The 27,946-nt window shown below is 41.9% G+C and overlaps 2 protein-coding genes across 5 annotated transcripts; one reads left to right on the top strand and one right to left on the bottom strand.

Annotated features, from left to right (window-relative positions):
• Nucleotides 1–1,034: 1,034 nt before the first annotated feature.
• SLFNL1 (schlafen like 1) lies at nt 1,035–6,274 on the top strand. 2 transcript variants are annotated; one of them, XM_053398474.1, is made up of 3 exons: nt 1,035–1,499; nt 3,858–4,476; nt 5,606–6,274. In XM_053398474.1, the coding sequence occupies exons 1-3, from the start codon at nt 1,050–1,052 to the stop codon at nt 5,818–5,820; spliced, it is 1,284 nt and encodes a 427-aa protein (XP_053254449.1). In that variant the 5' UTR covers nt 1,035–1,049; the 3' UTR covers nt 5,821–6,274. The 2 variants fall into 2 exon arrangements, with proteins under 2 accessions (XP_053254449.1, XP_053254450.1); XM_053398475.1 differs by having other exon boundaries at nt 3,858–4,529; nt 5,606–5,800.
• On the bottom strand, nt 6,237–27,445 carry CTPS1 (CTP synthase 1). Of its 3 annotated transcripts, XM_053398473.1 has the most exons (20): nt 27,251–27,327; nt 26,033–26,099; nt 23,971–24,148; nt 23,547–23,717; nt 22,422–22,522; nt 21,213–21,329; nt 20,096–20,179; nt 19,780–19,860; nt 19,319–19,470; nt 17,957–18,089; nt 16,583–16,671; nt 14,804–14,898; nt 14,390–14,452; nt 13,634–13,677; nt 11,050–11,146; nt 10,018–10,073; nt 9,823–9,919; nt 9,423–9,567; nt 8,078–8,168; nt 6,237–7,234 (listed from the first exon to the last, which is right to left on the bottom strand). In XM_053398473.1, the coding sequence occupies exons 3-19, from the start codon at nt 24,134–24,136 to the stop codon at nt 8,084–8,086; spliced, it is 1,776 nt and encodes a 591-aa protein (XP_053254448.1). In that variant the 5' UTR covers nt 24,137–24,148; nt 26,033–26,099; nt 27,251–27,327; the 3' UTR covers nt 6,237–7,234; nt 8,078–8,083. The 3 variants fall into 3 exon arrangements, with proteins under 3 accessions (XP_053254448.1, XP_053254446.1, XP_053254447.1); XM_053398471.1 differs by lacking the exon at nt 26,033–26,099 and having other exon boundaries at nt 27,251–27,444; XM_053398472.1 differs by lacking the exons at nt 21,213–21,329; nt 26,033–26,099 and having other exon boundaries at nt 27,251–27,445.
• Between the last annotated feature and the right edge of the window lie 501 nt (nt 27,446–27,946).

Here is a 27,946-nt window from a genome sequence, read left to right as displayed (position 1 = left end):
AGGCCTCCTGCTTCATTGTGGGATCCAACTGAACACAGGTTAGAACTGTAAGTAGCAAGGGCATCTATGACCTCACAATTTAAGCTCTATTAAAGAGACTCTGAGGGGACAGGCCAAAGAAGGGCCTACCTGGAAGCAGCAGGGCTTCTGAACAACAACAAAAACCTGTTCAGTCCAGCATGAGCACCACCTCCTTCCATGGTAACTTGATTTTTGCTGCAGAGGGTAGGGAAATAGAAGTTATCCTTGGGCAAAAAATTAACTCTGGCAGACGTTTATAAATGGGTAGAGAGAATGTTCTGCCTCTCATACATTGCTAGAACTTAGTATCCAATCAGGCTAATTTGCAATCAGTAGGGATAATTCTCAACATCATTTATACTGAAAGATACTGTAATGGCCACTTGCTGGGGTGGCTTTTTCAAAAGGATTAGCCATTGATGGGCACAGACCTTGTCTCCATGAATATTAGCCACTGTAGGTAAATAAAACCTCTTGGTACAGGAGCAGCATGCAGCCAGGGACCACATGCTGAAGATTAATAATGGCACCTGCTCTTGTGAGCTTCTAAGTGCATCTTCTGGCCACTTTTGGAATTAGAGTGCTGGGATATATGAACCTTGGGTTGAACCCAGCAAGGCAATTATGTTCTTAAGTCTCATTGACCTACTCTATATAAAAGAGAGGGCCAAGGAAAAGCAACCGCCTACTGGCAGATTGCAATCCTTGCCTCCAGATGACATAGTGACTGCTAGAAGCAAAATTCAAGTTTATTGTGGGTTCTTTTCCCCCGTAGGCTTTGAAACCATGCCAAGGCCTTTTCCGCCACAGTTCCTGTAGCTCCCTGTTTCTTCATCGACCACAGAAACAAGCCAGAAACTAGTGACCATACATCAGTCATGTGCTAAGTAATAAGAGTAAGTTCAGCATAGAATTAGCAAGGCAGTCTGGCCTCCTGTACACCAGCCAGCTATACCCCAATGAGGAATAAGAGCAACTACCATCAATTCCGCTTCTAGAATTTTTCAGACCATTTTTTAGGTCTGCAAATGGAAGCAACAACCATTCCAGAGATCATAGTAGAATGTGCATTACCAGTTGACAACGTTGACCAGGCCACAGAGCAGTCTTTGATAGAGGCGAAAGCTGAGGAGGAGGTAGATTATGAAGATTCTGGGCAGGCACGTCCCTATGTTCTCTACGTTGGCAACCTGAACCCCAAGTATTCCCGCGAAGTTCTCTGCAGCATGCTCAAGGACATCTTGGGCATGGCTAGCGTCATCCTCCAGAGACACAACATCGAAGTGGTAAAGAAACGCAGGCAAGCCTATGCCTTTGTCCAGGTAGCCACAGACTCCAGCTTGGAGCATGTCATAAAGCAGCTGCTACTTGCCTCTGAGACAGAGTCGGAGCTTACCAAGGAGCTGGTGAAGAAAGGGAAGAATCTCATTGTGGGACATGGCAAGACGTTTGCATTTCATGCCAAAGGTAACAGAGAGGTAAGACTCCAGCAATAGGAACACTGAAAGAAAATAATAATAATAATAATAATAATTTATACCCCGCCTGTCCGGCTGGGTTTCCTACAAAAGAGAATATTCATTAGACCTTCAGAGTACTGTACATTACATTTCTCGATACTGATCCAAGCAGTGAAAGGAAATAAATTAATCACCTACATTCCTGCCCCCATTTTTTTGATAGTTTCTATAGTCAAACATCTAAGGCAAACACCCCAGATTTCACTTTCAAGCTTCCAATGTCTGTTTAATAATCACCCAGGTCAACTTGTTTCGTTACTAGATACACGTATTTCCTCTAGCTCTTTTTTAAAAAAAATAATATTTATTAAAGTTTTAAGGGGTACAAAAAGAAAAAGTAAAAAACATCATTTTAAACAAAAAACAATACAACACATCACAATAGGTAAAGAAAAAAGGATAAAATACAAAGGAAAAAAAACAGAAAAGTAAAATCCATTAAACAATAAAGAAAAAACAAAGAAAAATACAACAAATCTTCCCATTACTTATCTTTCATTAGCTTATTTCCTTGACCTCCTCACACCTCCCTTTTTTGTATTCTAGATCGATTATCTATTTCAGCAAATCCTTTCCATCTTTTCAAATTTTAGTCCTGTAATTTATCTTAGTATAATGTAGCTTTACTTTCCCTCCTTTCACCAATTAACTGTCAGTTTTCCCCAAATCCTTTATATCCTTCCTGCTAAAGTCACATAACATCATTCCAACATCCTTCTAACATTCATTAATTTTACAATGTTTCTGTAAATAGTCTTTAAATTTCTTCCAATCTTCCTCCACCGACTCTTCTCCTTGGTCTCGGATTCTGCCAGTCATTTCCGCCAGTTCCATGTAGTCCATCACCTTCATCTGCCATTCTTCCCTGGTGGGTAGATCTTGTGTCTTCCAGTACTTTGCAATAAGTATTCTTGCTGCTGTTGTGACATACATAAAGAAAGTTCTGTCCTTCTTTGGCACCAATTGGCCGACCATGCCCAGGAGAAAGGCCTCTGGTTTCTTCAGAAAGGTATATTTAAATACCTTTTTCATTTCATTATAGATCATCTCCCAGAAAGTCTTAATCCTTGGGCATGTCCACCAAAGGTGAAAGAATGTACCTTCGGTCTCTTTACATTTCCAACATTTGTTATCGGGCAAATGATAGATTTTTGCAAGCTTGACTGGTGTCATGTACCACCTGTATATCATTTTCATTATATTCTCTCTTAAGGCATTGCATGCTGTGAACTTCATACCTGTGGTCCATAACTGTTCCCAGTCAGCCATCATAATATTATGTCCAACATCTTGTGCCCATTTTATCATAGCAGATTTCACCGTTTCATCCTGAGTGTTCCATTTCAACAGCAAGTTATACATTCTTGACAAATTCTTAATTTTAGGATCTAGCAGTTCTGTTTCCAATTTTGATTTTTCCACCTGGAAGCCAATTTTTTTATCCAAGTTATATGCCTCCATTATCTGGTAATAATGAAGCCAATCTCGCACTCTATTTTTTAATTTTTCAAAACTCTGTAGTTTTAATCTGTCTCCCTCTTGTTCCAAAATTTCCCAATATTTCGGCCATTTGGCCTCCATATTGAGCTTTTTCTGAGCCTTCACTTCCATTGGTGACAACCATCTTGGGGTTTTATTTTCAAGCAAGTCCTTATATCTTATCCAAACATTAAACAGTGCTTTTCTGACAATATGGTTTTTAAACGCTTTATGTGCTTTGACCTTATCATACCACAAATATGCATGCCATCCAAAAACATTGTTGAAGCCTTCTAAATCCAGCACGTCAGTGTTCTCAAGAAGCATCCATTCTCTCAGCCAGCAAAAAGCAGCTGATTCATAATAAAGTTTTAAGTCTGGCAGGGCAAATCCACCTCTTTCTTTAGCATCAGTTAATATCTTGAATTTTATTCGAGGCTTCTTGCCCTGCCAGACAAATCTAGAAATATCTCTCTGCCACTTCTTGAAACACTCCATTTTATCCAAAATTTGCAATGTTTGAAACAAAAACAGCATCCTTGGCAATACATTCATTTTTATCGCAGCAATTCGGCCTAACATTTCCTCTAGCTCAGCCACTACCAGAGTCAGACCGTATTGCCTCCTTTTGCATGTCTCAGATGATGAGTTAGGTCTAACTCCCAGCATCAGTGTGAGACAGGGAGAGGGTTGTTAATGGGGTTTGTATGTTATAGCCATGATCTAAATGGCTTCCTAGTTTAAATGTTACCTCCTCCCACCCCCAAAGAATTGTATTTGCTATAGCCCATCTCCATGGGATTTGCCCTTACCTGTTTTCCCTTGTCATGTCTGCAGAGTGACTCTGTTGGCAGCAGCTCAGAAACTTTTCTGGAAGGGCAAGGGTATGAGAGAAGCAGGAAGTTGATTCTAAACGAACACCATCTCAACCGCATCAGAAAGTTTCCTCACTACTCCTGTATGGCAGAACGGCCGGAGGCCTTTCTGAGCGGCACCCGCTCAGACAGTGCCATTGTCCAGAGAGCGATCGTAGGGAAAGAGTGCCTATTCTATGGAGCTTCCATGGGCAGCGAAACCCGGAACGTGGAATTCAAACGTGGAAGTGGGGAATATCTGGCAGGTACCCTAAAACATCATGTGCGGAAGTATATGTGTGCATTTCTCAACAGTGAAGGTGGCAGCCTTTTTGTGGGGGTTGAGGATAACGGCATGGTACGTGGAGTCAGGTGTGACCACAAAGATGAAGACAGGATCCGGCTGCTCATAGATGCTCTTTTGAAAGGCTTCAAACCGCAGGTTTTCCCATCGGACTACACACTGAGCTTCATCCCAGTTATCAAAGCCGAAGACACTGGCATCTTCCTGAAAGTTATTCGACTAAGTGTTCATCCTCCAAAGCAGAACATGCCTCTCCTTTATGAAACAGACCAAGGGGAAGTATACATGCGACGAGAAGGTAGTATTCAGGGCCCCCTTACTGGTAGCGCCATTCAAGAGTGGTGCCGGCAGGTAATTTTCAGTTTTTGCACAGCCTAGCAGGATTCAAATCTACTGGTCTATCTCCAAGTGATATGCAAGGCTTCCCCAATTGTTTTAACAATTGTTACCATTGTTAAATGGGGGAAGGGCCATAGCTCAGTGATAATCATTTGCCTTGCATGCAAGCTTAACTCCTGACATCTCCCCTGCCTGCAACCCTGAAGAGCAGCTACCAGCCAGTGTAGAGAATACTGAGGGGTGAACCAATGGTCTGATTCAGTATAGAGCACTTTCCTTGTGTTCTACAACAAAAATGCTTTCTCCCCCACCCCCCACCCCTTTCTCAATTAGGCTGCTGAAATGAAAGGCAGAGAGGAAATCCCTAAGTGGATTTTTGTGTGTCACTTTGGGTCTGGATTTCGATACGTGGCAGCAGTGGGGAGTTTTTATTTTGTCAAAATTATTTGCAACGTGGCTCAATAGGCGTAGGGAAAGTTTAGCCACAGACGGGCACCTTCACTGCTTTCTTCAGAAAATGTTACACTGGAGCTAGGGAAGAATAAGAACTAACCGACTTGTGAACTGCCCTGAGGCTATAGGGCGGTATATAAATTTAATAATAAATAATAATGACCTTTAAAACATTTAAGACCAAATTACTTTCCATTGGTTATCAGTGAGGAAGTGGACCTTGTTGTAAAAATAATGCCTCAAAATATGGATTCTATTAGGGAAAAAATTATAAAACCTTTTGATCAGCTTCCCACTTCGTTCTAGCTCAAAAAAGCACTATTGACTAATTCTATCCCTGGTGGACTGACAATTGTGGCAGCCATAGCAGGCAGATGCAATAAATCACATTATCTGCTGTCTTTGGCCTTCAATTGCTATTCTTTGCTTGATGATGCACACCGTAGCTATCACTTACTGCTGCATTTGAACCAAGCCAAACAGCCTGGCCTGAAATACATACTGCCAATTCCCTCAAATCTATTCGCCCTTCTAGCAAAACTCACTGCCAGAGATCAGTTTTGGACAAAAAGGTAATTTGGCAGCAGCTGCAAATATCTGAAAGGAAATAACACCTGCTTTTTATAAATCTCCAGAAATGGACAGAGGAGATCAAGAAGTTGGAGGTGAAAGTAGAGAGCTTGCTGAAGGAGAAGGAAGCCTTCCAACAACAAAATACCAGCAATGCTACCTGCTGTTTTTTCAGGTGACAGCTAAACACCACCACAAGCCAACCAGTTACAAAACCTGCACACAAAGGAAATGTAGCCCAATAAAGAGCTTGCGTCTAACAGGTATCTTGTATTTGTAGGTGGTTTGCAGGAAGAATTCTGGAGCCATGACTGGGTCTTATTCCTAAGTTGGGTACCTTCTTCAAGGCTACTGGAGAGCATTATTCTCCCTTGGCATCAAGACAGCACATTAACATTTTAACTCTGAATGGCACCACTGGATTTTGCTTCCTATGGAAAAATGCCATACATGGTGGTAAAGCTATGAAAAAGTGGGAGGGAAAATTTGTGTATTAGCAATCTCTATAGATAATTAGCCCTTGCTTTCCAAAACAGCATTTTTCTTCAACTACTTATCCAGGAAGTTGCTGACGTAACCCATTAGCAGGAAGGAGAATCAGGTATGAAGCAGACACCATCTTACAGCAAGATGGTGAAGGGGGGCGAGTGTAAAACGAGTCAAGTTTGATAGATAACCAGAACAGACACACAGATGGTGTTCCCCAAGTTTTATTAAACTCAGAAGTGTTTAGATATGCGGTACATTTTTTTAGTAACAGAGTTTCTCCTAGCTTGCTGGAAAGGCAGCTTACAACCTACACTGGAAAAGGGGAGATTACAAACACTTGTTTCATGCAGCTCCCGCCTTTTGCAGAAGCCTAGCGTCGCCCTTTTCCTCTTCTTTGGGATGGAGTAAATATATTGCTGAGCACAGGCCACATATTGCATATGTGTCACATGACAAGTTCCCAGCAGTGTGGGGCCTTGGACTTTTTAGTCCAAGGCAAGTCTCTCAATGAGAGTTGCAAAGGCAGCTTCTGAAAAGTCACTTTCTTGTACACGTGGCCCCCTTGATGCAAGGAGTTATGGCAGTCCAGGAAGCAGGACAAAAACAAAAACTGCCCATCACAAGCTTCTAAAAGGGGTGGTGGTGTTATACTCTATTTTAATTATATCACTGCAGCATAATATGACTTGTTTAGGATTAGAATTAACCAAATACCCTAAGATTTGACCAGCAGGAAAAGGAATCTCCTGGAACAAAGGTTCAATGGTGGCACCAAATCTCACCACTTTGCTTCTCAATATGTGTCAAGTTATTCCCTCTTTGTGGCACCTCTCTTCCCACAATCCACCAAGAGAGTAAATACTGTAATTTAAACCAACCACAATGGAAGTGAACAGAAAGCCTAGACACATATTCTCCTTGGCAGCACTGACCATTTACAGTGGTGTATCAAGGCTCTTCAGAAATCCAGAATTTCTCCCCCCCCCCCCCTTTGCTCTGTTTCTGAAGTTCTTGTTTTTAAGCTCACCATCGTGCACGGGTGAGCACCACTGTGTCAGCTTCTCAGAATACAAAATAAGTTTAAATGAACAAAAGAAATGTGCCATGATTTTTCAAAAAACAATTAACGTGACGTGATTTAAGAGACTCCAGCAGTTCAACTATTGCATCAAAGGAATGAAGGATCTTCTGAATATTAGGCATATCTGGAATAGTGGGGAGGAGGGTAGATAAGAGAGACAAAAGGATTTTTTTTAATAAAAGAAATGCATTTGTTTTAGTATATTTACATCACAGTAAGAAACCTCAGGCCCAGAAACCACCCAAGACCCTCCCATCTGGCCCTTGGGAGTCTCCCCAGGCCACACACCATCCTCAGCCACCCCCTCACTGCTCATGCTCCATACTTTCTCGAGTATTTTTGCCTGGTTGGAAACTCCTTGAACTCTTGACTGCCTCTTGTCTGAATAGAAGATACTCTGTGTGTGTGCATAAGTGTTAACTAGTCAAATGTATGTTTCCTTCTGACACCACCCACCACTGACATGGCCCCCAAACAGTTACTCAGAAGGGAATGTGGCCCAATTTACATGCTAGCTTTCTTTTAGTAACATAAAATGTTTGCCGATTTCTCTCCTGACACATCTTTACAGAACAGGTTAGTCACTGAGAGGTAGTGATTGACATCACCCAGAGAACTTCATGGCAAACTGTGGATCTGAATCCTTGTCTCTTTAGTCTGACACTCTAACCAGTACACCACACTGCTTTTCCTTTCCACAAAAGGACCCATGGCAATGTACATGGAAATGTCACTGTTAGCAAGGCACACTAGCCAGGTTCAACATGTAGATCTCATGGTATATTTAGCTTTGCCTGTATTTGTGCACTATGCTTTGAGATGCCACTCCTCCCAATCTGAAAGCACTAAGACCAGACAATTTTCCCCCCATGGTTAAGAAACGCCCAGAGATTTGGCCCAAATTCACAACTGGGAGAGATGGAAGAAAGATAATTTGAAAGTTCAGAACATGAAAGGACAGCATTACCAGCAATCACTCATGATTCACTGCAGTGAATTTCAGTTCTGTGATCTCAGAGTCTGGTGAACTACTTCCGCTTCTATCGCTGTAGGTATCCCTGTAACATTCAGACCATTAGAAAGATAAGCACTTCTACACACTGGCTCTGGCTCATTAGTTACAAATGCAAGTTCATCTAAATGACCTAGCCAGTCAGAAACTACAGCCTATGACAGACTTCCACAAAGTAGCCTAGCTGGTCCTTCTCAGCAAATCTGGCAGTGACAACAGCAACATTTTAATTTCTCACAGGGCCCCACAGCATCTGACCTAGTGTCACTCTAGGGTACAGAATGAAATAAATATGACTTTCGGACCCCAGTCACCTAACTGGAGGTGGAGGGGGGGGCAGAGACATCAGTGCTGGTGGGCCTTGCTGGGCCACCAAAGTCCCAACAGCTACTCTAGGATACCAGGTGCTGACACCAGGCCTGCTTTCCAGCCTTTGAGGATTCTCATACATCCAATTTGTGGCTTGTATTGTTCTTTAAAATCGCCCAATTGGTTAAAAAGGCATGGACCTTCTTAGTGCAGAGGGCAGGCACTGACCAGGTGACATTAAGGATTCTTGCAGCCTTTTACTCTAGGGGCAACTTCAAGTGCTGGGCAGACTAGCAATAAAGGATACCATGTGTGGCGTACAAAGGGGGGGGGAGCATGCATTTTGCCAGAGGAAATATACAGGAGACTGCCACATCTCTAGAACACACACCAAAATGCAGGGGAGATGAATGGACTTCCCTCTTCGCTATGTTGAACAGAAAATGTAAGCCTTGTGCACACATCCCCTTGCAGCTTCTCCGAGACAAAGCTCCTAGAGAGTGCAATTTTGCGAAGAGTCATTCTGAGTCTGGCAAAACTCCACAAGCCTTTGGCAGGCAGTACTATAGTGCCAGACTACACTGGGAGGGAAAGGGGGGAGAGATTGTTTGGTAGCAATTTCTTTGTAAGTGGAATGATACCAGAAGACTGGCCTTAATCATGACAAAGAGCATTTAGGACACTGATACCCAAAATATGTGTCAGCAGTTTTCTCCAGTACTTAACAAATAAAAGCAGACCAATTTTCCTAAGAAGGGAGATTAAGCCAGAGACTAATGAGCCACAATAGAAGCACAACTCCCTACACTTTCATTCTACAAAGGCATTACTGATATTGTAGTTCCAAGTTCAAGGAAGATACAATACAGCCTTAAGGTTTTTATGCCTAACAGAAATAGGAGAGAGTGTTTCATTGGTGCACCATGCTGAACAGAAAACACTGCCAAGCCGGCAGTTATACCACGAGCCAAGACACTCAAGCTGAACTTACCTGGGGGAGAGTCTGCATCCTTTCTGTAGATAATGTGTGAGCCTCCCTGCAGAAGCCAGGAGGAGGCCGAAGTAAGGAGGAGATGGCTTTATAGGTCTGGAGAGGAACTCTGGGTGAAACTGAACACCAACAAAAAATGGATGCTCTAGGAGAGAAGATGGTAACATGCTTTGTTAGGTTACTATCTGAAGCCCTCTCAATTGGCAAGGCCAGGCTAAAGTACAAAGGCAATATAAAGCTTTTCTGAGTACCATCATCCTGTCTCTCTGCTGCATCTACTAACTATTGTGGCACTTGACATTCATTCTTCCCATCCAAGGAAGGAAGATTTCCTCTTTCCATATTAGTTGTCACCTAAGACAACAGTGTCAGTCTCCCAGCTACTAATTAAAGTGCTTACCTTCCAGCTCAACCACCTCCATTCGCTCTCCTTCAACATCCTGGCCCACAAATTTCAGACCGTTTTCTTCAAAGGTGTTTTTCAACTCTGGGTTTACCTGTGGAAGGGAAAGTGGTGTCATACAATCACTTCTCTTCAGAAAAGCCACTGTGGTGGCGGGGGTTGAGAAATATTGCTGCATACTAGATGACATACCTCATATCTGTGTCTGTGCCTCTCTTCCAAATAGTCACCGTCTCCATACAGTTTTCCTATCCATGGAGAAAATATGGCTGTGCTTATTACAGACTGGCTAAACACATTAACACCACACCTTCACCTCCAAAGAATAAATTTCAGAATTCTACTGGACCACCAAAGATGATAAAAAAGAGACTTGCTGGACCAGCCTAGGGTCTATCTAGACAAGGCATGTCCAAAGTCTGTTTTGGGGACCTAATTGGCACCCCCTGTGGCAGTATATTTATTGGGGTCAAATCCTAAAGAAAGCTCAACAAGTTCAATCCTAAAAATAAAAAAAATCATCAAATCTGGCCCTCTTTGAAAAACATTTGGGCATCCCTGATTTAGACCGTGCTACATCCCGGTGGCCAACCAGATGCCTCTAAGAACTTCAATAATGACATCAAGGCAATTGTCTCCCCCTGTCACTCCCCAGCAACTGGCATATCATCTCTGGACCTGGTTCTATTTAACCACCATGGTCAGCAGCCACAGACTGAGCTGTCTAATCCCCTTTAAAATCAAAACTACTGGCCATCACATCTTCTAGCAGTGAATTCTATAATTTACATATGCATTGTATGAAGTAGTATTTCTTGTCTACACTAAACTTGCTACCATTAAGTCCCTGTACCACCACAAAGTTTTGGTATGAAATGAGAGAAAAAGTCTCTGTTCCTGAAAAGTTTGTTCCAAGAAACTTTCCAGCTGGATCAACACATCTCTGCCATATTTATCCATTTTGTATTGCTTTTAAACTCATCTGTTATTTATTTGTGCCGTTTTGAAACTGCTTTTATTATATGTTGTGTGCATCGCCAAGGAACATACGTGGAAGGAGACTGATCAATTACTTAAAATAACAACAGGAGGAGTGGAAGCTGTTTAGCACAAAATCTTCCAGTACTTAACACAATAGATCATGCATTTGTACCATCAGTAAGCAAAAGGAAAGTGGGATACAAAGGAGAAGGAGAGACAACATAGGTCTAGGAAGAGCCATACTCATGACTGAGTTCTTGGTGTGAAAAACTGTCTTCCTCTTCCCAAGCCTCATGGTCCCACCCATTTGACCAGGATTATGCTCCGGCATGTCTACGATCTGAGGAAAGTAATTCAAAAGAGGACAATGGGATTGAAAAGGAATTAGAAGATAAGCATACACCAAAGGGTAGCTCTTGGCATAAACAAAAGGCCATAAACATCAATCTTAATCATTTGTGTTCTACAAGTAGAAGACTGGTTTCATCACATTTCAATCAAGCCAAGAGATTACTTTAGAGAGGAGTCATGGGGTTCTGTAGTGGAACGGCCTGGACTTTCCATACAAAACAGATAGTCATTCAGTTCTGTAGGTTGGCTGGGGGCAAGGAGGGAGACGAGAGATGCAACATAGGCTCAAGGGAACCATGGGCGAGTCACTGTCTCTCAGCCTAAGCTTCCTCAGAAGGCCGTTGTGAGGATAAAACACGGAGAGAGAAAACCCTGTACGCCACCTTGAGCTCCTTGAAGGAAAGGTGGGCTATAAATGTCCATAAATTTTTAAAAAATCAATAAAATAACATAAAAGCAGAAATATGGTATTAACTGTAAATGATCCTACATCCTGGGCCTAGATGCATCAAATTTGACATGCCATATTGTAACATATTTGAACATTATGTCCCACATGGATAGAGGGGTCTTGCTTTCTCTCCAGGTTTCTGATGAGCTGTTTGTATAAAGACACGGTGCTGCATGTAAGAACTTCGTTAAACGGCCATCTTATAGGACCAGTTTCTGTCAGTAAGGGGGTCAAGCAAGGTTGCATCCTGGCCCCAGTTCTATTCAACATCTACATCAACGATATGGTTAACTGTTTGTCATCTCCGGACTTCCACGCCCCCAAACTGGCTGACAAAGCAATATCAGTGCTTTTGTACGCTGACGATGCGATACTCCTATCCCGAACAAGAATAGGCTTAAATAGGCTCATAAGTGAATTCTCAGCATACTGTAGGAGAGAGCAACTTGCAATAAACTATCAGAAAACCAAAACTATGGTTTTTGCAAGGAAACACAGACAGTATAGCTGGAGGATGGATAACCAGACAATTGAACAAGTCAAAGCCTTCAAATATCTGGGTATCGTTTTCCAGTCGACTGGGTCCTGGGATGTCCATCAAAAATGTGCCAAAGAAAAAGCAGCTCAAAGTATCAAGATGCTGTCCCGCTTCTTCTACACGAAGGGGGGCAGATACATCCCAGCAGCCCTTGAAGTTTATCAAGCAAAACCTCTGGCGCAGTTACTGTATGGGGCCCAAATCTGGACGGGGAACCACTGCTCCAGTCTTGAGTCTGTCCAGTCTAAATTTCTAAGGCAGATTCTCGGTGTCCCCCCCTGTGTTCCCAACGCAGCATTAAGACTCGAGGCCTGCCTTCCATCTGTGGAAACTCGGACTTGGCAGAGAACATTCAACTATTGGCTTCGTCTTAATCTGAATCCACCTGGTCTACTGCCTTTAGTAATGCAAGACTCTCACAAAAGCAAGTGGTTCAAAACCGTGCATCAAAAACTCCTTACATGCGGTCTGCACTCACAGTCCCTATTATCAATGGGCCTCATCAAAGCAAAGAGTCTAATAGGCCAGCGCCTGAAAGACATCGAACGACAAAACAACCTGACCATCTTAAAGAAACTGTGCCCATGGTATACCTACTTTCCCCCTTCTCATTTTGACTCTCCAGCTTCATACTTGTCTAAACTAACCATCCCGAAATACAGACGTGCCTTTACATTGGCTAGATGGGATGTTCTTCCCTCTGCTGTACTCGAAGGTCGTTACCAAAAGACTCCATTTGAAAAACGACTCTGCCCATGTGGAGATGGTAACACGGAAACAGTGTCTCACGTCCTTCTTTCTTGCCCCCTCTACAAAGACCTAAGGAATGAGATTATTACTCCACTCATTCTCTCCAACCCCGGCCGTTCATCAGACATTACACTGTATTTTCTATTATCTGATACGGAAAGTCAGATAACAGAGAAGGTCGCGAGGTACATCGAGAGAGCTGCGAAATTGAGGGCCACCATCTGAGTGACAGACTTGTTCATCCGACGGACCATCTTTTGCCTGTTCTTTTCCTCCTTTTATCTTTATTTTTACTTTTAACTCTTGTACAGCTGTGGCCTGTTGGCTTTGCTAATAAAGTTTTGTTGTTGTTGTTTCTCTCCAGGCATATGGGCCAAAACTTGTCATACCCAGAGTAGACCTACAAAAGTTAATGATTATGGTTACATTAGGACCATTAATTTCAATGGTTCGACTCTGAGTAAAACTCAATTGAAGACAACCTTGAAAGTTTTGACTTATACAATGCAACAGAGATAGGCACCATAGCCACAATGCTCCATTCATCAATTTGTGGTGCATTCCATAAGACCATAAGGGGAGTATGTTTCACACCCCAGCCGTTTATTCTTGCCATTAATTTCTGTGCAAGCCAGCCAACGTATTTCATATTTTTGGTTCTCTGTGGAAAAACACTGAATAGTCTTGGCGTGCAAGAAGTTAAACCACCCTAGGCTCAAAAATTACATCATACTTACCACTGGATGTGTAGTTTTGGGGTCAAATTCTGTAGAGTTGGCATCTGCCAATTACAAACGTTGATCAGATATGGCTAGCAGTGCAAACCCCAACTTTCCATCAGTCACTAGGTCTGCAGGATAGGTCAGCATTAACCCCAAATTGCAGGGCTGCAAGTGAGGGTTTGAGATCATGACCAAAGCATATTTTAGCCATGGGCTTATGGTTCACAGTCCAACCGTTAACTACTCACATCCCATACCATATAAGGCTTCTTTTTTCAAAAAGGAGCCTGTAGGCACAAAACTCAGAAATACTAACATAACAAGCAGCTAAAGAATACTTTTCAGGGTGCTCATGATGTGAGCCGGGCTGTACTGGTCATGCTATCATGAATACCTGTGACCCATCCTGCAGACTTGATTCAGGGATTACGGAGACAATATGTCCCTGAAGCACTCTCATGCTTTACAGATCTTAACTATTATCCTGTGAAACTCTAAGATCAGTAGTGATTGAATACTGCCCCCTATTCCAATCAGTTCAATTGAATTGGAGGAATACAACAGTCTGCATAGCAGATGTCTGTGGCTTGGAAAACAGTTACAAGGACAGAGTGAAGAAAAATGGGTGCTGTTCCCCTTTAAGGCTAGTCATTTAAATGTCACAGGTAGTAATTTATACCAATTCACAACAAACACCAATCATTAGCAATCTTAAGTACTGGCCCCCATAAATCCATCCCCAATGAGGTCTTTTTACATAATTGCATTTACCTTTCCAACCCAGGATATTGCGGGCGAATTCCACAACTGCTAGCTGCATTCCCAAGCAGACTCCTGAAGAAAAAGACAGCATAGCACTCTCTTCAAGTCCCCAATAACTCTGTCATAGCAACCACTATTTGCATCGGGGGCCACATAAGCACAAAGATGACAAAAAGGTTACAATGATGGGGGGGTGTACAGGGATGCTGATCTCTGCTTGTATGTCCCCCAAGCAAGCTCAAAGTTATGAAGAAAACAGATATTGATCAGTGTAAACCAGAAACTACTCCTCTTGACAGTTGCTTCTTACATTTGACAGGCTGCATAGCAACTCAAGTACCTGATCCTGAGGTATTGGAGGGGATTATTGCCTAATAGTTAAAACCTCTACCTGGTGTGTAATAATAATAAATCATCTCTCACCTAAGAAGGGTTTTTTCTGTTTTCTTGCCCAAGAAATAGCTTGGATCTTCCCTTCTGTTCCTCGAACACCAAACCCTCCTGGAACCAAGATTCCACTGCATAAAAGGGGGGAGAAATCCTTTCAATGACACCTGAAAGTCTGTTACACTTTCATAGAATCATAGAATTGTAGAGCTGGAAGGGACATGAAGGGCCATCTAGTCCAACCCCTGCAATGCAGGAAGGTGAACAATCTGCATTCCACAAAGCTTTTCATTATTATTTTAAACTTCAAACGTCTACACAGAAACAGAACAGAGTGACTCAAAAATGCATATTACAGCACTAGGTTATACAAATACATTCCTTTCAGGTCATATGTCCACTGCATCTGCCAACGATCTGTAGAACATGTCCATTTTTCAGCATACTAACTTTCTAATGGCTACCATTCTTCCTACATATGACATTCACTAATTTGTCCATCTCTTTCGTGCATTTCATTAATCACTCTCAAGGGGCGGGAGTTTCAGAAGTTCAGTGAACACTCTTGGATCTTTTCCAAATAACTGCAAAGCAACAGCAGAAAGGCATGCTTAAAGTAAAGTATATTGTGCAGGGTTGCCTGCTGTGTCTGACCTTCAAAATCTCTTTGCTACTTAGCAGTCATGCAGGTTTCCAGACAACAGTCTCCACCAAATGTGTAGTTCCCCTCAAACAAATGTTTTACATTTATAGCTGTTGTTTAATTAGAGTAATCCTGCTGAAGCCAGGCAATTGAAGCATATAAAAGGGGACTGGCTTCAAAGGCTGAACACCATGGCTGTTTTGCTCCCCATCTCCAAAAGAGACTATTCAGAATGATTTAAGTGCTCTGCAGTATCAATCTATGTATGACAAAGGTCAGAGATGCAAGTAGACGTTCCTTCCAAGGAAGTGCAAACCTTCAACAGCTGCCTGCAGTATCCTTGGAAATTTGGAGTGCACGACTAAAATGCAATATACACTACTTCTGATCATGTATACACGGGATAGAATTGTATACATATATTTGGTTTATGTCCCACTCTATCTTTTTGTGGTCTTATTGTACTATATTGCCTTTGTTTTGTATCTTTATACATAAACGCTCAATAAAAATATTTATTAGGGGGGAAAGGATGCATTCACAGCTAAAAAGTGAATCTCATTAATATACTCTGTTCCAGAATCCTGCCACCATCATCAAAGAATTATAGAGTTGAAAGGGACCATGAGGATCATCTAGTCCAACCACCTGCAATGCAGGAATATTTTGCCCAACGTGGGGCTCAAACCCACAACCCTGAGATTAAGAGTCTCATGCTCTACCAAATGAGCTATTCTTCAGAGTTATCAACTGGTATTCAGTGGCAAATTGCCTCTGAGCATGCAGGATCTATGTAACAATTGCTGTCAACTGCTATTGAAAGACCGCTGGCTATTAATATATAACTAGACTCTTATTTGTGGCAGTATGATTTCTTGCCGTTGAGTAACTGGATGTGTGGCACGTTGGGTTTTGTGCAACTAAGTTCTGCCCTGAACAGACCTACTGATATTAATGTACCTAAGTTAAACTCAGCCGTCCATTTCCACGAGTCTACCCACTGTCTACTTGGCTCATAAGATAAAAAGGAAAACAGCCACTCTAACTCTATATAAACAGGCCCAGCCAGACTAGAATACTGAGCCAACCAGGGAACAATAAAAGAAGCCTAGAATGATGCCAGTAGGAGTCACTGTGTCTCAAGGAGGAAAGCAAGGTTATGTATGCCTTACTCAGCACCGCAGAGTTTCTGCCAGGCCTCATGGTATCGAACTGGTTCTTCTTGGAGAGTAGCTGGTTCCAAGTCAGCAGAATCAATGTACTAGGAAGAAATCCATTTTTAAAAAACGTGAGATTAAAGCAGAATCAGAGGTACCACTTTTTTAGCTCATTGGAGCAAAAAGCTTTTCCCCTCCCTCACTGCTGGTATTATTATTATACAACCAGGTCAAACACTATCTGAAGAGATCGACACATATTTCTTTTTGTTTCCCCAAAACTACGTATGACACAACTGTTCCAATTATTGAAGCATGGAATTTTTGCACCCATCAAAAAATACAGGTCTTGTATTGTAAAACAGATGTTATTTTTGATGGTCAATTTATTGTTCTGTTCACAAATCTTTACTGTTTGGAGCTAAAAGGGCTTCTACCACCCCTCTCCAATAGCCTTGGTGCTCTAGAATTGGAGGCCCAGTCTCCAGGTGCAGAGACTGCCTCTGAGTATAGTAAGAAATGCAAGAGAGAAGGATGGGTGGGATGCAAACAATCTTTTCTGAAACAATCAGATAATCCAACAGTTTGTGAAGGAAGACATCCACATAGGCTGAAACACTTCAAGAGCCTTCCCCTTGGTGGAGGGCTTCTGCCATCATGACAACTGTTATCTTCTGTTTGCTCTGAAGCTCCAAAGATGGAGGTTTCAAGGTGTCACATTACATACATGAGCTCTTCCAAGAGGGTTTTGAATTCCTGTAGCAGCAAACTGTAGCCCTCCAGACATTCTGGACCTCAAATTCCATCATCCTTCACTATTGTCCATGCTGACTGAGGCTGATGAGAGATGTAGCCCAGAACTTCTGAAGGGCACCAGGCTGCCTACCCTTCCCCTGTCGTTTCTAGATCTGAATTGCTGTTTAAAGTAAACAAAACCTATATTCTGCTTAGTGACCTTCCTATCCACTTTTGTGGGGGGGCAAGGGAAGAATGGATTGCCTCTTGCCCCATTCATGTATTTTATATGGCAAGCTTCCCAAAATCTTTTGTCCCCTGGAAAGGAAGAGTACCCAGTTGGGGATTCGAAACAGAATCACCATTATGCTTCTATACCACCAATTATGTCCAATGGCTATGCAAGTAGCAGCAGGTTAGTAAGTTTTTTTATCCTCAGTGCTGCTTGAATGTAACATTAAATGGATTGTGTTTTTTCTAAATACAGTAGTTTTTTGTGCATGAGTATTTATGGGCTGGAAATATTGGCACCTTGGCTGCTGCTGAAGCACCATTCTCAAAACAGGAAAGTACATCCTGTTTATTGCTGCCCTTTGCTTTAAACATGAATCCAGAGGAGACAGCGATTCTGCTGGGGCTAGTGGAAAAGCATACCTTGATCTCAAGCTTGTGATTGATAGCCAGGGCAGAATGTTCCAAAGCTTTGATGACAGAAGCATAGGAATCTGAAAACTTTGTGTATTTGCCAACAAGAGCAATAGAGCAGGTCTCCAATAAGCGATCATATCTGTGTGAACAAAACAAAAAAGCACAACACTATATCTTCTATCTTTAAAAGCACAAACTATATACTATTAGCTAAAATAATTAGTTAAAAGATCAGACCTGAATGATCAAGCAGCCTCTCGCTTTGGCAGCACATATGCAACATTGTATATATTTAGAGCCCAGGCATACAAAGCCAAATGTTGAATGAATAATATGATTCAGCATGAGAATTCTCAGGCCTGGTCTATATATGCAAATAATAAGATGGTAGGTCACTGAGGTTGTAAAATTGATTCTACCACTACAGAATGAAGATATGGGGATAAGGGTTGTTTTTTTTAGGCTTCTCTACATGAAGGCATGTCTACTGAGAAACGTCCCATTGGGCTCAATGGGGTATACTCCCAGCTTAGTGGTATAGGATTGTAGCCTTAATTAAGTTTAAATCTTTCCCTTAATTCCCTTTACCTTTAAGGTACCCCTGACCAACAGGTCCAGTCGTGCCCGACTCTGGGGTTGCGCGCTCATCTCGCTCAAGAGGCCGGGAGCCGGCGCTTGTCCGAAGACAGCTTCCGGGTCACGTGGCCAGTGTGACTAAGCCGCAGCTGGCGAGCCAGCACCAGCGCAGCACACGGAAACGCCATTTACCTTCCCACTGGAGAGCGGTCCCTATTTATCTACTTGCACTTTGAGGTGCTTTCGAACTGCTAGGTGGGCAGGAGCTGGGACCGAGCAACGGGAGCTCACCCTGTCGCGGGGATTCGAACCGCCGACCTGTTGATCAGCAAGTCCTAGGCTCTGTGGTTTAACCCACAGCGCCACCCACATCCCTTAATTCCCTTTACTGGGGGTTTTTAAGCAAAGGTTGGATGGGCATTCGTCATGGATGTTTTAGTTGAGATTCCTGCATTGCAGGGGGTTGGACTAGATGACCCATGGTGTCCCTTCCAGCTCTATGATTCTAAGTACTCATCCACATATTATAGCTACTTCAGTCCAGTTAAGATAAAACTATAAAGGTTAACACAGGAACTAGTCTACAGCAAAATTTGCCAAGTTCTAACTTACTGTACCTGTAAAAAGATTTATCTACAGTTTTTCTGTGGGTGAATAGTTAGGAAGAGAATCTATTCTTGCCAAAATACTCTGGAGCTCAGGAGGGCTAAGGAAACAAGCTCTCCTCCTAGCCACTCCTCTGCTAACACAGTAGGTCAGAATAGCACAGTTGCTTCCTATGAGCGAGCTCACCTGTCAGCCATCTCCTTCCATTTCATGAGCATTCTCCTAGGCTGCTTTTCAATGGGAAGGTCAAGCCGGTGTCGGAAATAATCAACCACCCCCTGCTCCTCTAGCAAAAGAGGTACCCGATAGATGGAAGAGACATCATGAACACAAATTACCTGTTCAATAAGAGAAAGAATGCTCACTGTCACATTTATGATGTGCATAATACACAGCTCTAGTACCTGGGAGGAGCTTTTCTTTTTAACTTTATATGCTGTATATTGCAAAGGGAAGATTTTGCTACATGCACAGACCAGATCTATGACCTAAGTACAGTGGTACCTCCGGTTGCGAACAGGAGGTCCGGCCGTATCCCGAAGTTTTCGCAACCGGAGGACCGTTTCTGCACACACACGCAGAGGTACGACTGTACACAAATAAATGTGCCAACGGTATCAAAACACATACATTTAAACAATTTTTACCTGTTCTGGTTCTACATGACAGAACATGGAAATCTTCTCTTTTACTGAGGTATCTAGAGGCGTGGAGCATCTGCATACAATCTAGGAATGAAAACAAAAAGTTATCAAACAATACTGCACCAGGTTATAAACCTAACCTTTAGCACTTGGTAGGTTAATGAAATATGCCTTGTAGCCTTCTGCAAACAAAATGCTTCATGGCTATTTGTCGATATGGCATCATTTAAAACGACTCTCTCCACCCTATGACTTATGATATTTGAAAACTTCTATAAAACCAGCAGAGTGTGATTTCTACATGCTACAGCAAACTTACCAGATCTGGTGAGAGACCAAGACCCCGGAGTTCACGAACACTATTCTGGGTGGGTTTTGTCTTCTGTTCTCCTGTAGAGCTTGGCTAGCACACAAGCATCAAGAAATATGTATGAGAAGACAGTGTGTCAAATCTACACCCTCCAAAGTATTATGTACTGCAGCAACATATACAGCCATCATCCAAGTTTTAACAAATCTAACAAATCACTGAAGGAAACAGCAAGCAATAACAGCAAAGTGAAGTATTTTTCACTGGCCCAGAATAATGTAAAATTGATTTTATCTGAACATCATTAGAAGACAGCTTCACATGCTATAATAAGGCATGATGAACAATTTAGTATTAAATGTGCCTATACTGATTAATTCCTTATCAGATACTTTCAGAAACATGATTTAATGCTTCTATTTCGATGAACAAAACTCACAGGAGTTTTGGGCATTTTTCTATGCATACAAGTAAGGCTCCACTAAATTTATTACAATACAAATGGAAGAAGCTATCAATGTCATGGCCATATACTAAGATATATACTTACATTATTTCAGAAACCAGTGATTTCTTACTGGATATTAAATACTTGAGTAATCAACTATATGATAGCAACCTTGCCACAAAAAGCTGACATAAAAAGAAATGTTTATGTGGCAGTAGCTCCTACCATTTCCGAAAGGATTTAATACTGTATAGAGGATTTTGTAACCTAATTGTTATGATGACTATATCAAGTGAAAAAGTCATATCTGAGATGCCAAAGCTGCAATATAAATCATGTAAAAGGGGGAAGACCCATTGAACATAGGAAGTACTTCCACGTAAACCTGTACAGGACAATTTAGGTAGTGCCTGGTAGATTCAGGTTACTTCTCCAGAGATAATCTATGCAATTTGATACAAACATCAACTAGTGTTTGCATTTCACAACATATGAATATTGCCTGAATTACTATATTTTACTTAATATTTTTGCCTTTAGGCCTTTTTTTATACTATTTTTTTTTAAGTACTGGTGTTCATAATGCTAAAAAAATGCCAATTTCATTTCTCATTTCCAAGGACACACTTCTAATCATCTGAGATGGAGCAACATCATTAAAGAACAGTAATACCTTACCTGTGGTACCAGACTGACATGAATATTACAAAACTTTTCCCGCTTGACTTTGAATTGAAATTGGCGGAATGCCTCGATGAAGGGCATACTTTCAATGTCTCCTACAGTTCCTCCAAGCTAAAACAGAGAGATCTGGAATTAAGCACCATACTCTGTTTTTAGAACACAAAGACAGTGTCAATGTCACTCTGTATAACTATCGGTGGTTCACCTCAAAGTATGCTATGTAATAAGATGCTGGATGATGCAAGCCATAGGTTGGATCCAGACTAAATTACCTCCACTTCAATTTCATTTATTTCAATGGGTACTAAGCAGTAACTAACTATCCTATCCCAGTTCTTTGAATGAAACTAAAGTTCAACTCATTCAGCCTGGATTCAAATAGAAGTGTTTGCCAACCAAGCAAGATCAACCCAGAACAATTAGGTGTTTGACACTTTCACATTTCCAGTTGTCCCAACCAATATTTTTTCTTTTAAATTTCCTCTATATTCTGTGACTGCAAACAAAATCTTCCCAGAAAATTAGCACTATATGTTATCTGGAGAACATATGAAAGGTTTTGCTCTCTCAAGGGTGGAAAAGCTACTTTAATGCAAACAAATCCTTAGGTGAACAAAGATAAAATTTGCTAAAAGGAGGGAGGGAATTGTTGACACTCTCTCAAATGCCCCTATCAGAATTCTAACCAGAGTACTATCAATATATGACATTTCCTAAAAAGATATTGGGTTGCATCCATCTACGTTTTACTCGGAGTAGACTCACTGGACTTAATAGAGCTAGGTTAGTCATGCTTGTTAATTTCAACGAGTCCATTCCAAGTATGACTAAAATTAGATACAACTCTTTGGCCAAATTTGCATGCTACTCTAAAAAAATACATGGATTACTGCAAACGATGACGAGAACAAGCTGCAGCAAATCTTGGGCTCGTATGCCACCTACCCCCCCTCCTCCTCCCACACAAGGAGGAAGAGATCAGAAATTTTCACTTACACTTTTGCTTTGTTGTTTCATCCAAAATAGAAGAATACTGTTAATGTTAACTATGGTTTGTCTGAAACAAGCCAGCATGAAAAACAATGGCCAAGTGAGAAAGAGAATAAGCATCAGGTACAACCTTCCTACAGCTCACCCACACTGCAGTACACTATGGTTTAGCAAGACACATCAACATTCAGCCTTTAACCTGTGGATACCAACCTCAATCACACAGACTTGAGGTTCTATGCCATCGTCATCTACTGGGATTCGTGCTTGCCTCATTACCCACTCCTGGATAGCATCTGTAATGTGGGGTACAACTGCAAAACGAGACAAGACAAGAAGAGAAGAAGAGAAGAGTTTGGAATATATTTCTCCATTTTTAAACTAAAAACAATAATAAACCAGTATTTTAAGAGTTCACATGCTACATACCCAACACACAGAAATACCCTATTAATCAATAGATATTTGTTGTGACTTGCACATAACATGACTAGGGGTGAAATCCTATTCCTCAGCTTATGTCTTAGTTTTAGAACCCTCTCAACATAGACTACTCTTCTTTTATATTTATTTAAAATAAGCAGACCCTGCCACTGGAAAACTGTTACCAAGAACCAGGGCTACTATGTACCATATTTACCCAAATTTATTGCACATCTTTTTTGGCCAAATTAGGGTGCGCATTGGATTTGATGGCACCAGCAAATACTTCTTTGGTTTCAAAAATTGAGATTTGCATTAAATTCGAAGGTGCATTAGATTCACGTAAATACGGTATATTTTTCTTTGATATACTTTATATATTTTCATTAATATACTTGATTTAGTTCCCCTCTCAATATTCCTAATAAATACCCAGATGAAGTAGGAATTACCATAGCCTCGTCCCAAACACATTGTTCCCATGAAGTTGTCACTCCTGTTCCAAACAGTAGAAATACTGACAATAATATGAATCAAGGCAGAGATATTTTAGGTCAGCAAACAACATAAATGATCAATTTGAACTTCACAAGCCAAACCACAGCATAACAACAATTTATATATTGTCCATATATATGTATATATCAAGTGTTGTCATGCCTTATTTTTAGAATTATTTGTATACTTTTCTCAACTGTGCATGCCACCAAGAGAGTCAAGAACGAATGGGCAGAAGGGATAAATGTGAACATGCCCATCTTTGCCAGGTACAGATCAGAACGGCATTCAGCTGAAGTACACAGAGAACCAAGCATTGCCTTTGTGTTTCAAAAGGCACAAGGCCTGTCGTAATACTGGAAACAGTGATATGCTGACCTCTATTAAAGCCAAGTGAACCCAGTTCCAATATCCTACCTTGAACTGTTTTCCCAAGATAGTCTCCCTTCCTTTCTTTGTTGATGACATACTGATATATCTTCCCTGTGGTCAGATTATTGTCTTTCGTGAGTCGGATATCAAGAAAGCGTTCATAGTTGCCCAGATCCAAATCCACTTCCCCTCCGTCATCCAACACAAACACTTCACCTAAAACCAAGTGACATGCATAAGTTAGACTTGCTTGAAGCAGTAACTACCTTCTTCCCTACAAATACTAACCAGTATTTCTATATTATACCCTAAAAAAGTCGTCACCAACTCCATCTATAGCACTGGCAATTCCAAACCCTCATCCCAATGCAACAGTCAAGAGTGCAATTATACACCACCATCCCTCAAAACATCCTCAGCATTATTTTATTCTTAATCTTTAAAAGTTTGCTCTTTCTCTCCATCTTACCATGCTCATAAGGAGAAAAGGTGCCTGCATCAATGTTAATGTATGGGTCAATTTTAATTGAAGTTACGTGCAAGCCACATGATTTGAGGATTGTCCCAACGCTGCTAGCAATTATTCCTTTCCCAATCCCAGAGATAACACCACCTGTTACCAGAATGTACTTCATTTGTTTTAATACCTGGAAAAGAAAAGAAAAATTAATTTGACAACACAGTAATAATAATAATAATAATAATCTCTGCCTAGATACTGGAACAATGGTGTTGTACTTAAATCCAAACATGGAAACTATGTTGAAAATGAAACAGAAAATGTTTTAAGTTTTTACAGAATAAATACACTAACACCACCTGCACAAAACTGTCAATGGTATGTGAAAGATATTTTAACCAATTTATTTCTGTGAACTTTGTCCAATTAAAACTAATAAAGACAGAACAATTATACTTTAAACTTTATTTCCATTTGGATGTTGTTGTTATACTCTAGGCTTAATTTATACATTTAATTCCATCCCCTTATTGCCTTAGGGAGCAATTCTAGACACACCTTCCTATATAGTAAGCCCCATTGAAGTCAACAGGATTTACATCTGAGTATTCTGTAATGAAGGTTTTCTTATAATGTTGATTGTACTGTGTATTCTGCTGCTTTTAAAACCACTTTTTGCTTTAAACTGTTGTATGGTTTCACTGGTCATTTTGTTTCCATTTTAGATTGTATTTCTGCATTTTCACGATATTTAATATATTTTGAAACTTACTTTGTTTTGTATTGGTTTTACGTAAGCTTTGTGTACTTTTTTGGCAGGCAGAGTAAAAATTAAACCACAACGCACCCGGCATATTGATAGCAGTCTATAAATATAATAATGTAGCTACCAGTGAAAAGTAGAATAACTTGCAACAGCCAAAGCAAACCGGCAGTCCATCTAAAAATAGGATATTGACTTCCAAGTTCCCAGAATTTTAGTGACAAATTTGATACAAACTACACTGACTCTTCACAGTGCATAACAGGAACAACTGTATGCAAAACTTCTAACTCCATTTAAAAGTTAATGTAACACATTCTTTTACCTATAATTAACCTCATAAAATCCACTACTCATATTTATAGTGTATGCCTTGCTTAAAGGAACAGTGAGACAGCAAATCATAAATATGTCTTGTTCTGCGTAAGCAGGAGAACAAATCATAAAGGAAAGACAGACAGGGATGGGAGCCATCGGTCATTTATTTATGCTATTAATTTCTAATCCACCTTTGATATATATTTAAAAATTAAGGTTGCTTACAAAATAAAATTTAGAATCTGAATATAAACAAAAATAATAAAACAATAGTGTATAAACTAGCAGGAACATCCAGCAGTGCTTTCAAAAAAGGAAAATCTTCACAGATTAAAAGCCCTGGCAAACAGCATGATTTTGCAGAGTTTGGGGTTGACCTCGGTAAGATCTCTGAAGAGGCATTCTGGTAGACATAATTCCTCCACTGCTGCCAGTTCAGTGTCCTCCAGCATGGAATTAGGGAGAAGAATATAAATGTATGATAGTGGTAATGTGACTGGGTGGGGCCAAAAGGACTCCTGCATCACCATAAAATCCAGCATATTAATTGTGTCTTAAGTCACAAGCAACAGCAAACGGAATGAATAGCCTTAAAAACTAATAAATGTATCATGGCACAAGTTTCTGTGGACTACATTGCATCTGATGAAATCAACATTAGTCCACAACAGCTTATGCCATAATAAATGTGTTCAATCTTTTAAGAGCCAGATACCTTGACAACTGCTGTAAGAGACGTGGCTACTCCTGTGGGAAAAGAAAGTTCCAGTGTGGCACAGTGGTTAGCTTCTTAGACTAGAAGGGAGAGATATGGTTCCTCTGGATGATCCTGCATCGGTCACTAATCCATTGCAAGGATAAAATGAAAAGAGATGAACCACTTACATTATCCCAGAGTCCTTGGAAGGACAGTACTGTATAGTAAAAGTGTCATAAACAAACGTATCGGCTTACACAGTCCACAGCCTACTTGCATTTGATGAAACTTACAGCATAGCAATTCTGTTTGTCTATTGCAGCAAACACAGGGATGCGGGAAGTCTAAAGATTACTTCATCTGTTCATATGAAATAAAGTTTTGGAAAAGCTGCCATGGTACGTTTAGTTGGAATGCATGTCATATCCAACACATCTGATGCCCCTCCAGGCACATTCCATTGTTTTTGCCCCACACACAAATATTGCAAGAAATTTAGGGGGGGGATTAATTGGGGTAGGGGAGGGTGGGAGGAAAGAGACCAGGGAAAGAGAAGATCGATGAGAACCAAAAAAATCTCAATCAGATAAAAGGGTAAAAAATATAATCTTCATTTAAGTTTTGAAATATTACCAGCAATATCACCCCAGTTTAGGGTATGGCTGGAATGCACACCATTAATAGGAACCTCTTGAGGCACAGAATTCAACTGAGGATGGGATCAGAGGCCTTTCTTTAAGCAGGAGGGGCGACAAGAAAAAAGAAGGAAGGGGGTGTACTCCTAATTATTTTTTTCCCTTTCCTCCAAGCAAGCACACCTTTTATCCTCTCAACAACCCTGCGAGGCAGAAAAGGTTGTCAGAGAAAGTAAACCTTCATGGGAGGGGGGAGGTCCGAGAATTTGAACCTGGGTCTCTGCCATTCCTAGAGCCAACACTTCAACCTCTCTAGGCCATGCTGACCAAAAACCAGCACCAACTGTGGGGCAGATAGATAATCTGACACAACTGGGCTTCATGATGCTTCAGCTCCTTCCCTGACATGTATCTAAATACGGGGCAAAGCCACCTCTTCTGCACTGGGGGGCGGGGGGGGGAGCTCTCCTGATCCGTCTGCTGAGGGGTTTTTTGGGAGGGGGTCGTCTCTGGACTCCAACGCCCACCCTTCCCCCCCCCAAAAAAAAATCCAGCATCGCTGAGCATCTGTGGTACGCAAAGGACGGAGGCGGCCCCCTTGAAAGAGAGGAACGACCCCACAGACGAGGCAGCCTATGGGGAGGGTTTGGCTGAGGGAAAGAGGCGACCCCTTTCGCTCGCCCTTCTCCTCAGCTCAGTCTAACCGCCTTCCCCCCTCGACTCTCCTTTCTGGCGGGGGGGGGGGGCCGACAGTTTGGCCGCCTCCTCACGCGGCAGCCTCGAAGCTCGCGCCCCGCGACCCCTTCCCAGCCACGACATGCGCGCGCTTTGCCCCCGCCCCTTTTAACGGCCGTTCCCCCCTCGCGCTCCCCTCACCCGCGAAGCCGAGGAGGAAAAACGGCCCGCCCGCCTCGCCTGCGCCGAATCTCTCGAGGCCGGAACCGGAGGAGGGGGAAGCAGCGCCACGAGCGCGTGAAGCCGGCACCGCGCGGTTAGAACACATGGGATGGGGATGGGGAAAGAGCAGGGAGGAAGAGGAGGAGCCAGGCGCCGGCGGGCTCCAGAACATGTATACATAGGCATATTTTCATGAGGAAGCGCGCCTGCGCAGAGCTTGGCGCGAGCACTCCGCCCGCCTTCTTCTCTGGGCCCGCTTCTGATTAGCTGGGGCTTGACAAGGGGCGGGGAGAAGGACGGGCGGGCCGAGAATGAATGGAGTGAGTGCATGAATGAATAAATTGCATGTGCGTTAGATGGGCGCCGAGGATGAGCCGTGGAGGCCGTACAGGCTCGCGATCGTATGCAGGTCTGTGGACGTAGGAGCCGGATGCCAGGGGACGACTTCCTTTAGGGGCTCCCAATAAAATATTTTTCCCAATAGTGATGTATGGAAGTGAGAGCTGGACAATAAAGAAGGCTGATCGCCGAAGAATTGATGCTTTTGAATTATGGTGCTGGAGGAGACTCTTGAGAATCCCATGGACTGCAAGAAGATCAAACCTATCCATTCTGAAGGAAATCAGCCCGGAGTGCTCACTGGAAGGACAGATCCTGAAGCTGAGGCTCCAATAC

This window comes from Podarcis raffonei, chromosome 8, assembly GCF_027172205.1.
Source record: "Podarcis raffonei isolate rPodRaf1 chromosome 8, rPodRaf1.pri, whole genome shotgun sequence".
NCBI lineage: Eukaryota > Metazoa > Chordata > Lepidosauria > Squamata > Lacertidae > Podarcis > Podarcis raffonei.
Note: the sequence above shows the minus strand (reverse complement) of the source record. Positions and strands in the feature narration are given on the sequence as shown.

What these genes read in the sequence shown, in the direction of transcription:
- SLFNL1 (XM_053398474.1), top strand. Translation starts at nt 1,050, where the DNA reads ATGGAAGCAACAACCATTCCAGAGATCATAGTAGAATGTGCATTACCA. An exon ending in ATGCCAAAGGTAACAGAGAG is followed by an intron (nt 1,500 to 3,857) that starts GTAAGACTCCAG and finishes TCATGTCTGCAG; the next exon opens with AGTGACTCTGTTGGCAGCAG. An exon ending in AGTATACATGCGACGAGAAG is followed by an intron (nt 4,477 to 5,605) that starts GTAGTATTCAGG and finishes ATAAATCTCCAG; the next exon opens with AAATGGACAGAGGAGATCAA.
- CTPS1 (XM_053398471.1), bottom strand. Translation starts at nt 24,136, where the DNA reads ATGAAGTACATTCTGGTAACAGGTGGTGTTATCTCTGGGATTGGGAAA. An exon ending in TGGAAGGAGATGGCTGACAG is followed by an intron (nt 18,090 to 19,318) that starts GTGAGCTCGCTC and finishes TTGTTCACACAG; the next exon opens with ATATGATCGCTTATTGGAGA. An exon ending in ACAGAAAAAACCCTTCTTAG is followed by an intron (nt 14,453 to 14,803) that starts GTGAGAGATGAT and finishes CTTTTTCTTCAG; the next exon opens with GAGTCTGCTTGGGAATGCAG.